The sequence below is a fragment of the Coregonus lavaretus genome (assembly GCF_964263955.1).
Source record: "Coregonus lavaretus genome assembly, chromosome: 36".
Lineage (NCBI taxonomy): Eukaryota > Metazoa > Chordata > Actinopteri > Salmoniformes > Salmonidae > Coregonus > Coregonus lavaretus.
Window position 1 is genome coordinate 20,782,244 of NC_140023.1, and position 12,356 is coordinate 20,794,599.

General features: G+C 42.7%; 1 protein-coding gene across 1 annotated transcript in view; it reads right to left on the minus strand.

Annotated features, from left to right (window-relative positions):
• LOC311110597 (serine/threonine-protein kinase 32C-like) overlaps window positions 1–12,356 on the minus strand; it is a gene marked incomplete at both ends in the record, with an annotated part of 166,378 nt that overhangs the window by 100,618 nt on the left and 53,404 nt on the right. The window contains one exon of the mRNA XM_084153116.1: window positions 5,181–5,236. Within this exon, the coding sequence (XP_084009242.1) occupies window positions 5,181–5,236 (56 nt within the window). The remainder of the gene's footprint in view (window positions 1–5,180; window positions 5,237–12,356) is intronic.

Consider the following 12,356-nt stretch of genomic DNA (forward strand, 5'->3'; position numbering starts at 1 on the left):
TTGATGCCCCATTGTTGGCGAGCTTGCAAAGTAAACAGTTCATATTCTTGATCACCAACATTTTTTGGGAGTTGCATATTTATGGCAATTCTCTCTTCCTGCAATTTGATGTTTGCGCTGCATCCGATCGTATAGCTGTACAGAAAATCAGCAATCTGTTCGTTAGCTCACCCGACCTGTGTTGATTGACAGTTTGCTGGTCCAATCAGAGGGCTGAGTGTGCGTTTCCCTAGCCAATCTGTTGCAAAACATTTTTGCAAGTGCGATGCTGCGGCTTCTGTCTCTGGCTGAATGTAGAGTAATCCATGGAGACTCTGTGCCACAAAATGAGTAACAAAATGTAACAAAACCTGGCCAGATAATTTGAAGTCTCAAGTCTCAAGTCAAAGTCGAATCCCGAGTCTTAAGGCTCCAACTCCAAGTCAAGTCATTTTATATTATACAGGGGGAGAGGCAATTCATCCGTGGCCTGTATGTGGGCTATTCCCCCTTGCCCAAGGCGGAGGATGTCGGTCTCCATCTCGACCGGGGAAAATAAACACACACTGCGTGCCTGCCTGCCTGCCTGCCTGTGGAGCAGACAGGCACAAGAGCCTGTATCAGCACCTGAGGAGGACGTGTTTCAGAAAGCCGGGGGAGAGGTGGTCTCAGCAGGGGTCCGCAGCTCCAAACAGCTCTCCCACTGAGAGCCTCTTCATTTCCCACCGGCGAGCTCCCGCTCCCAGCACCGCCTGGCTCACTGCCCCCCCCCGTAGGAAAAAAAAGGCTCCCCAGGCATGTCTGGCTCGCACATATACACACACATACGCCAGGGACATTTTCGTATAACACATCGAGGCAATGACCTTTGCATGCTGCTAAATGCAAACACCTCATGAAGCACAAACACACACAGAAACAAATGGTTAGCACAGCCTCCTATTGGTAGGAAGACCATGCTGTTCTGTAACAGCATGCATACCAAGTGCAGCTACATCACACAGCTACATCTAGACAAGATGACCTCCTTAAGAATTTGTCAAAGACTGAGTCAGTGAGCTATATGTCTGGCTGTCTGTCAGTAGACCTCATAATAAACCTGCAGTTGCTATCTATCAGCTCCACCCTCCCTCTGGCACAAACATCACATACCTATACTTAGACCTTGAGCTACAAGGAAGTGTTATCTACAACTTAGCCTGCATTCCAAGCAATGAGAATAAAGAGAACACAGCACGCACGCACACGCACACACAAACACACACACACACTCAAAATATGGCATAAGCAGAGACATGAGGTGTCAGATGAAAGAGGATCAATGACAAATGGCAGGCAAACACAACAGGTACAGGAATCATGGTTTATGGGTAAACTACTAAACAGCAAAGTTTACTACAGAGCAGACCTGGGTTCAAATACAGTCAAGTCCATAATTATTGGCACCATTGATAAAGATAAGCAAAAAAGACTGTAAAATAAATAATACAAATACTGAGCTATATTGTACGCTAGAAAGAATTACGAAATTATATTATTTTACATTAATACAATTGCTCAGAAAAATACATTTTGTTTAACAAGTAATAACGAAAATCTAAAAAGATACTGGACAAAATCATTGGCACCCCTGTTTTCAGAACTCTAGTACCCTCCCCTTGCGAGGAAAACGACACTGAGCATTTTTCTCAAATGTTTTATGAGATTGGAGAACAAGTTGGGAGGGATCTTAGACCATTCCTCCTAACAGAATCTTTCCAGATCCTTGATATCCTTTGTCTGCTCTAATGGACTGCCCTCTTCAATTCAAACCACATGTTTTCAATGGGGTTCATTGTTGATTTTGTGATCAATAAAGCATTTATTTTTTATTAGTGCTTGGGAATATTGTCCACTTGTGGCCAAGTGTCAGCCTCCTGGCAGTAGGCAACCAGGTTTTTGAAGGCTAGGCAAATTTACCAGACACGTTATAGAGTTTACAAGCAAGGATACCTGAAGGCCAATTTCTTGGTCATATCTATGTGTTAAATGCTTATATAAGTGTGTGTGTGTGTGTGTGTGTGTGTGTGTGTGTGTGTGTGTGTGTGTGTGTGTTGTACATGCATGCATGTGAGACAACTATCAGGGCTGCTTTCCCTCTCCCTCAAGGTTTTCATATCCAGTGAACGTCTGTCTCTCTTTCTGTAATACCTTTTTGGACACTAGTCTATGGCCAGATGTGTCTAATGGCTCAGCCTTTAAAGCCCTGGCTAGGTGCTGTGGATGTCATGGCTTACTGCAGATACTCCCTCTAACATCATAAGGGAAGTGACAGCAGCTTGAGGGAAAGAAGCAATAAGTAAAAATTTACATAAATTCAGATGGTAATGTATTCTGCAGCCGGGGCTGACTTGCTGCGTAAAACAGACACTTATTTAGCAAAAGATTCAATTTTGAAAAGAGCAAAGAGGAAAGATTGCAAAAAGGCTTGCATAAACAGCAAGTATAATGAACATATATTAGTCAGGATATTTCAGAGGATTTAAAGAGTTGTGGTATTGAGTTTCAAAACGTGCACACACACACGCACGTGTACACACATACACACAATTTCCCTATTGGCATTTCATTACACAAGATAAGCAGTAAGCAAAATGACGATCTGAGCTATTTTGCCTTATCTGTAATTAGATGTAAGACAGAGGGTCAAATCTACTTACATCCCAGCTGATACGAGAGGAAATTTAAAGAATCAAAATGCAGCTACAGTTAAATTAATTAACTGCTACGTTTAAGATTAATCAGAATTCAAATGTAATTACTTCAGGCCCATTTCACCAGACCGTCTCTGCTTCCTTGTTGAGAATAAAGAGTGTGAGGGTTAATTAGTGCCACAGAATTACCCAGGGTCCTTTGAATTCCATAATTTTTCATTTGTATTGGGATATTGAATTTGAATTAAATAATTTGTAATGCATAAATTGAATCAATGAATTCATAAATAGAATTTGAATTTCATGATTTTAAACTGCATTTGATAAATATTGCATTCAGTTTTAAAATTCAATTTCTATTTAATTGAATCTTCACATTCAATATTTATATATTCAGTTTCAATATGGTAGATATGGCATTCATTGTCCGTGTATCAAGTTTACAAACTATAATTTCAAGTTGATCAAAGTTTCATATATTCAACTTCTCAGATGCATTCAGATTCAGTTTTAAAATGCATTTCTTTAAAATCAGATTCAAAACCAGAGACAACATCCTGGTACTTTGCCAGCCAGGAAAGGTAGAGGAAAACAGATACTGTTTAACACTGAGAGTGTTTGATTCTATCTTCTGGTGGTTTCTGAAGCCAGTAGGCAGGTTTTCTTTGATCCAGATTTATTAGACAAAAGCAATCTTGCAACAACAAAATGGAATGGAAACAGAGATATAGGAGACATTTTCGAAAGATCGACAATTTGTATCCATTCAACAGGGGTGGATAACTTTCTTTATTGCGACAAATTATGATGGAAACTGTGTTTTTCAAATAAATGATGATTGTCGAGTAACTATAAAGTTCCACTCACAATTAATTCTAAATGCATCTGTCTTGCAAAATCCATTTTTTCCAACTATAAAAATTATGTTTCTTTGTAGGACAAGGATTATCCTGACTTTCAAGAATGCCTGAATTGCTTCACCTTGCTTTTCTGGTTGGCTGGCAAGTTTCACCATCCAAGTTTCACCCTGGCACGGACAGTGGAGATACGTTGGCACATGAGAATTATTAGAATATGGCAAATTTCAGTCAATTATTACATTCTATCAATGCTGGCTTTTGCGGACTACCTGAGACATGAAACAGATAGGTGGGAGGGCAAAGAGGCTGTTGGCAATTTATTAATGCGCAATTTGCCTAAATGGGTAATGGAAACACTTCAACCACTACAATTTTATTAGATACTCGTTTTTTACAAAATATATATTTTAAGTGTGACATCATTACGTCCAACAGTCGACACAAGATAGTTAAATGGAAACGCACCCTAGCAGGCAATTGTCATTTCAAAATGTTGACCAAAAAAAATAAATCGCTGGACAAGTTAATGGAAACATAGCTACTGTGGCATGCTGAATTAATTTTCTTCCTATGAATTTGGCTCTAGTGTTTGAATTGTTTTGCCTATAAGCTTTTACCCCATTCCTGAAAGCTAAGACTCTCTGGAACATGGTCGTGCCTTCTGTTCCCCTCTATGATTATCACAGGCTACGCAGGACAAGTTAGAAGGGAGTGTCACAGAAACCGTGATTTGGCCTCCATAAGAATATAGTTGAATAGCCCTTCTAAGGATAGCCTTTCCACTCCCTATTTAATCTTGCTCTTGTGACTGACTGGGTTCGAACCAGGTCTCCTGCATGTCACAAGATTGTGTTAGCCCACTTAGATAAAGCCTATGGGGAGGACTTCAAGTTTATGTAAAGGAAGACACACTGTTCCCCCAGGGAGTCTTAGCTTTCAGGAATGGGGTCATAATAGTTTATAGCCGAAACGTTTCAAACGCTAGAGCCAAATTCATAGGAAGAAAATAAATTAAACATGCCACACTGGCTTCAGAAACTGCCAGAAGCTACTGTTTACCACAGAGAGCGTTTGATTCCATCTGTTCTCGTTTACCTTTCCTGGCTGGCAAAGTACCAGGATGGTGTCTCTGGTTTTGAATCTGAATTTAGAGAACTGCATTTGAAAACTGAATCTGAATGCATCTGAGAAGTTGAGTACAGTATATGAAACTTTGATAAACTTGAAATTATAGTTTGTCAACTTGATACACAGACAATGATTTACATTTTAGTCATTTAGCAGACGCTCTTATCCAGTGAGTGCATACATATTTTTTATATTTTTTCATACTGAATTATGACCCCATTCTATCTACCATATTGAAACTGAATATATAAATATTTAATTTGAATATTAAATTACATTGAAATTGAATTTTTAAACTGAATGCAATATTTATTCAATTCAGTTTCAAATCATGAAATACAAGTTCAATTTATGAATTAAATGATTCAATTTGCACATTACAAATTAAAAAAGATTTAATTCAAATTCAATATCCTAATACAAATACAATTTCTGTTGGCACTGAAATCGCATACGCACACACAGTCGCACACACAGAGCAGATAGAGAGCAGAGGGAGTCAGAGCTCTGACTACATTACCTTTCCGAAGCTCCCCTTCCCAATGGCCCGGAGAATCTGGAAGTGGTCAAAGGTTACTGTGAAAACAGAGAAAATAAATCCATCAGTGACACCGATCGGACAGACAAAAAGGTGGTGATAAATTGCTTTGTTGGTGTCATACAGTAGTAGCATCAAACATTTTGACAGCAGTTTAAGAACAACTTGGGACAGCAGTGCAGTAACAGGGAAAAGGATATTACAGGTTATTATTACAGAAAAATCTACAGACAATAAGCTCAATTCTAAAGACTGGCTTGCGCCTTTTAGGATCACATAGTATGCTATTATACAGTAGATACAGTAGAACATAATCCATTACTGTGAAATAATGAGCTTTTTGTAACACTGGTAATGTACATTGTGAATGTGGATCATTTTGCGAAGCTCACAAGTGATTAGAGGGTATCATCTCTATTGCAGATCATCAGTAATAAAAAGATAATGCCGCTGCGTCGTTGGTGATTGAAAAGAAACGTGTAGCTGAAAACCACTAATTTGTAATTAGTGTACCTGACTGGAATGCCATGAGCAGCAGGTTGGCGTTTTCCGGCATGAATCTTGTTCTGGAGGCAGCTATGCAGAGTTGTCACTATCTAGCACAGCCACAAAGTAATACAATCTGAATTTAAACCTCACCTTATTGCCTAAACTCACCTTAAATTAAGACCAAAAAGCTAATTTTAGTTTTCATGAATTTTTACAATATAGCCAATTCTGACTTTGCAGCTGGCCTCTAAGGGGAACTCGCTCAGTTCTGCCTCCAGGATAAGACTCATGACATTAATTGTCAACCTGCATGTCATGATGAGTAAGGACCAAGGGGGGCAGGAGGAGGGAGCCTCTGCTGCCCTGTCGGAGTGCGTGTCATGTGGGTGTCATGAGGGCCTCCGCTGGCCTCACCCTGTGGCGTGTGTGTGTGTGCCAGGCGGGAGCTTCCCTGGGCAGACGCCTTCTTATTAACTTATTCCACGCTATGCCATCCACCAGATCAGACCTTGGCACACAGGCCGTGACTGAGAGGGCACTGCAGAGGCGCCACACAAAAGGCATCAGGCCTGGTTTGCATGTCTTGCTCTGGAAGACAAGCTAATCCTCCGTGGATTCATCCGGTTCAACATTTTGTACATCTAATCCTTTAACATGGCAGGGATTTTACGGAACTACAGCAGAGGAACGGGGGTACAGTGGAGAAGATGGGGGAAACACTGACTGTAGTTGTAATGTAACTACATGATTGAAATGGACAGGTGCACAGAAATGTCAACAGACAGGACCAAATCCATGTTGTTGTCATGTTGTTGTCATACAGGGATCAACCTACATTGCAGCATTTATGCAGCATAAACAACATCTTTCAATCCCGGGTCAAATAATGTTGCAGAATAGTTTGGGGCTCTGTGAAGTGGGTTCGGGGGCAATATTTGTTTAAACAAAGATGCAGCATAAACAGGAAACACTGACAGATTTGATTCCAGTCTCAGATAGCCTACAGGGAAAAACATCCTATCCACACCAGTGAGTTGGATTTATATAGCAGAACATTCACTAGGCTACAAGAAGTCTCTGTGTGTTGAGATTGCCTGTCATACACTGAGGCTGACAAAATGCTGTGTATGATGGAGGTCTGGAGGTGAAAATATACAGTATAATGCATTATGGCACCTCAACCTTTCCAGCTCATCTCATCAATCTGGATATTCCTTAGAAAGAGTCTATCATTGTAAGATGGGAAACATACATACAGTGGGGAGAACAAGTATTTGATACACTGCCGATTTTGCAGGTTTTCCTACTTACAAAGCATGTAGAGGTCTGTAATTTTTATCATGGGTACGGTACACTTCAACTGTGAGAGACGGAATCTAAAACAAAAATCCAGAAAATCACATTGTATGATTTTTAAGTAATTAATTTGCATTTTATTGCATGACATAAGTATTTGATACATCAGAAAAGAATAACTTAATATTTGGTACAGAAACCTTTGTTTGCAATTACAGAGATCATACGTTTCCTGTAGGTCTTGACCAGGTTTGCACACACTGCAGCAGGGATTTTGGCCCACTCCTCCATACAGACCTTCTCCATATCCTTCAGGTTTCGGGGCTGTCGCTGGGCAATACGGACTTTCAGCTCCCTCCAAAGATTTTCTATTGGGTTCAGGTCTGGAGACTGGCTAGGCCACTCCAGGACCTTGAGATGCTTCTTACGGAGCCACTCCTTAGTTGCCCCGGCTGTGTGTTTCGGGTCGTTGTCATGCTGGAAGACCCAGCCACGACCCATCTTCAATGCTCTTACTGAGGGAAGGAGGTTGTTGGCCAAGATCTTGCAATACATAGCCCCATCCATCCTCCCCTCAATACGGTGCAGTCGTCGTGTCCCCTTTGCAGAAAAGCATCCCCAAAGAATGATGTTTCCACCTCCATGCTTCACGGTTGGGATGGTGTTCTTGGGGTTGTACTCATCCTTCTTCTTCCTCCAAACACGGCGAGTGGAGTTTAGACCAAAAAGCTCTATTTTTGTCTCATCAGACCACATGACCTTCTCCCATTCCTCCTCTGGATCATCCAGATGGTCATTGTCAAACTTCAGACGGGCCTGGACATGCACTGGCTTGAGCAGGGGGACCTTGCGTGCGCTGCAAGATTTTAATCCATGACGGCGTAGTGTGTTACTAATGGTTTTCTTTGAGACTGTGGTCCCAGTGCTCTTCAGGTCATTGACCAGGTCCTGCCGTGTAGTTCTGGGCTGATCCCTCATCTTCCTCATGATCATTGATGCCCCACGAGGTGAGATCTTGCATGGAGCCGCAGACCGAGGGTGATTGACCGTCATCTTGAACTTCTTCAATTTTCTAATAATTGCGCCAACAGTTGTTGCCTTTTCACCAAGCTGCTTGCCTATTGTCCTGTAGCCCATCCCAGCCTTGTGCAGGTCTACAATTGTATCCCTGATGTCCTTACACAGCTCTCTGGTATTGGCCATTGTGGAGAGGTTGGAGTCTGTTTGATTGAATGTGTGGACAGGTGTCTTTGATACAGGTAACGAGTTCAAACAGGTGCAGTTAATACAGGTAATGAGTGGAGAACAGGAGGGCTTCTTAAAGAAAAACTAACAGGTCTGTGAGAGCCGGAATTCTTACTGGTTGGTAGGTGATCAAATACTTATGTCATGCGATAAAATGCTATTGAATTACTTAAATCATACAATGTGATTTTCTGGATTTTTGTTTTAGATTCCGTCTCTCACGGTTGAAGTGTACCTATGATACAAATTACAGACCTCTACATGCTTTGTAAGTAGGAAAACCTGCAAAATCGGCAGTGTATCAAATACTTGTTCTCCCCACTGTAGCTGCCCCTGCCTCAGCCCGTAGTAGCCCTGTGAATCAGGCCATTCTTTTGAATTAGTGTCGAGTAGAAAATAAATGTGCCACACAATGGGCCTCAGGATCTCATCACAGTATTACTGTACATTCAAATTGCCATTGATAAAACGTAATTGTATTCATTGTCCATCGCTTATGTCTGCCCATACCATAACCCCACCGCCACCATGGGGCACTCTGTTCACAACGTTGACGTCAGCAAACCGCTCGCCCACATGACGCCATACACATGGTCTGCGGTTGTGAGGCCGGTTGGACGTACTGCCAAATTCTCTAAAACGATGTTGGAGGCGGCTTATGGTAGAGAAATTAACAAATTGTCTGGCAACAGCTCTGGTTGACATTCCTGCAGTCAGCATGCCAACTGCACGCTCCCTCAAAACTGTTGCATTGTGTTGTGTGACAAAACTGCAAATTTTAAAGTGGCCTTTATTGTCCCCAGCACATACTCATGCTGTTTAAAATCAGCCACACCTGTCAGGTGGATGGATTATCTTGGCAAAGGAGAAACGCTCACTAACAGGGATGTAAACAAATTTGTGCACATCATTTGAGAGAAATAAGCTTTTTGTGCGTATGGAACATTTGTGGGATCTTTTATTTCAGCTCATGAAACATGGGACCAACACTTTACATGTTGCATTTATATTTTTGTTCAGTGTATAATAACAAGATGCAATCATTTGCCGTTAGTGAGAAGAGCTAAGATATTTTTTTCTTCCATTTTTGCATTCTTAATAGGCATATATTTTTTAAAACTATTTATCCCAAAATACTGCTTTCTATGAGGGCAATGTGACTGCTAAAAGGGAATCTAGAATTGAGGTGAGATCAGAAATCAAGAAGGCCAAACTGAAATACACTGCTCAAAAAAATAAAGGGAACACTTAAACAACATATCCTAGATCTGAATGAATGAAATAATCTTATTAAATACTTTTTTCTTTACATAGTTGAATGTGCTGACAACAAAATCACACAAAAATTATCAATGGAAATCAAATTTATCAACCCATGGAGGTCTGGATTTGGAGTCACCCTCAAAATTAAAGTGGAAAACCACACTACAGGCTGATCCAACTTTGATGTAATGTCCTTAAAACAAGTCAAAATGAGGCTCAGTAGTGTGTGTGTGGCCTCCACGTGCCTGTATGACCTCCCTACAACGCCTGGGCATGCTCCTGATGAGGTGGCGGATGGTCTCCTGAGGGATCTCCTCCCAGACCTGGACGAAAGCATCCGCCAACTCCTGGACAGTCTGTGGTACAACGTGGTGTTGGTGGATGGAGCGAGACATGATGTCCCAGGTGTGCTCCATTGGATTCAGGTCTGGGGAACGGGCGGGCCAGTCCATAGCATCAATGCCTTCCTCTTGCAGGAACTGCTGACACACTCCAGCCACATGAGGTCTAGCATTGTCTTGCATTAGGAGGAACCCAGGGCCAACCGCACCAGCATGTGGTCTCAGAAGGGGTCTGAGGATCTCATCTCGGTACCTAATGGCAGTCAGGCTACCTCTGGCGAGCACATGGAGGGCTGTGCGGCCCCCCAAAGAAATGCCACCCCACACCATGACTGACCCACCGCCAAACCGGTCATGCTGGAGGATGTAGCAGGCAGCAGAATGTTCTCCACGGCGTCTCCAGACTCTGTCACGTCTGTCACATGTGCTCAGTGTGAACCTGCTTTCATCTGTGAAGAGCACAGGGCGCCAGTGGCGAATTTGCCAATCTTGGTGTTCTCTGGCAAATGCGAAACGTCCTGCAAGGGTGTTGGGCTGTAAGCACAACCCCCACCTGTGGATGTCGGGCCCTCATACCACCCTTATGGAGTCTGTTTCTGACCGTTTGAGCAGACATGCACATTTGTGGCCTGCTGGAGGTCATTTTGCAGGGCTCTGGCAGTGCTCCTCCTGCTCCTCCTTGCACAAAGGCGGAGGTAGCGGTCCTGCTGCTGGGTTGTTGCCCTCCTACGGCCTCCTCCACGTCTCCTGATGTACTGGCCTGTCTCCTGGTAGCGCCTCCATGCTCTGGACACTACGTTGACAGACACAGCAAACCTTCTTGCCACAGCTCGCATTGATGTGCCATCCTGGATGAGCTGCACTACCTGAGCCACTTGTGTGGGTTGTAGACTCCGTCTCATGCTACCACTAGAGTGAAAGCTCCGCCAGCATTCAAAAGTGACCAAAACATCAGCCAGGAAGCATAGGAACTGAGAAGTGGTCTGTGGTCAACACCTGCAGAACCACATCTTTATTGGGGGTGTCTTGCTAATTGCCTATAATTTCCACCTTTTGTCTATTCCATTTGCACAACAGCATGTGACATTTATTGTCAATCAGTGTTGCTTCCTAAGTGGACAGTTTGATTTCACAGAAGTGTGATTGCCTTGGAGTTACATTGTGTTGTTTAAGTGTTCACTTTATTTTTTTGAGCAGTGTATAAGGAGAAGATTGAGGGTGAACTCAGTAGCAACAATCTTAGGGCTGCCTGGAATGGAATGGGAACTATGGTTGGGCTACAAGACAAGGGAAACAAGATGATACAGGTTGATGGTTTTAACTCAAACAAAGGACTGGCTGATGAGCTAAATAGCTATTATCTCAGATTTGACAATCAGAACTTTAGTGGAAAAATTACTGAGATGCGTATGAGGACAATTGCTACTCCCAAGATGGAATTTAGCATCCAGTGTCACCAGCCTATTCAGACAGACCGAAGTTAAAAAAGCCCAGGACCAGACAACATTGGTGGACAGGTACTTAAGTGATGTGCAGAACAACTCAGTGGCATTTTCCACCACATTTTCATGCTGTCACTCGAGCTGCAGAAGGCGTCTAAACTCTGAAAGCATGCTACTGTTGTTCCTGTGGCAAAAAGCAAATTCCCCAAGGTGCTAAATGACTTTAGGCTGGTGGCACTGACATCCTTGATTAGAAGCTAATCAAGAAGGATGTACTGTGTCAGGTTGAGAATTCCCTCAACCCCCTGTAGTTTGCTTACAAGGCCAAGCGGGGGGTGGAGGACGCCACTCTAACCCTACTCAACTTCCTGTATAAGCACCTGGAGGGCCCAAAAACCACATACTAGCAGAGAAGCTCCTCTCCCACTTCAAGTCGAACGTGAGCATTGTGGGCTGGATAGTGGACTTCCTTACCGACCGGTCCCAACAAGTGCGAGTAAATGGTGTCATGTCAAAGCAGCTCTGCTCCTCCATCGGATCCCCACGAGGTTGTGTGCTCTCTCCTCTCCTGTACATACTATACACTAATGACTGTCGGAGTGAATATGAAAACAGGCACATCATCAAGTTTGCTGATGACTCTGACATCGTCAGTCTACTACAGGATGGAGAGTCTGAGCATGGGCCTGTGGTAGATGACTTTGTGTCATGGTGTGAGAACTGCTTCCAACAACTGAATGTCTCCAAAACTAAAGATATAGCCATTGACTTTAGAAGGCAGCCACTGAACCCCACACCCACTTTGGTCATGGGAAATTACATTGAGCTGGTCAGTACTTACAAGTACCTGGGAACAGTGCTGGACAACAAGTTGACGTTTGAGGAGAACACAGATGCCATCTGTAAAAAGGGACAGAAGCTGCTTTTTTGTTGTTGTTGTTGAAAGATTAACTATTTTAATGTCAGCAAGACAAAGATGACATTGTTTTACAGCAGTTTTATTGAATCCGTATTGATGTTCTCGATGGTGGCCTGGTTTGGCAATCTTAGTGTTTGCAACAAAAATAGGTTGGACAGGGTGG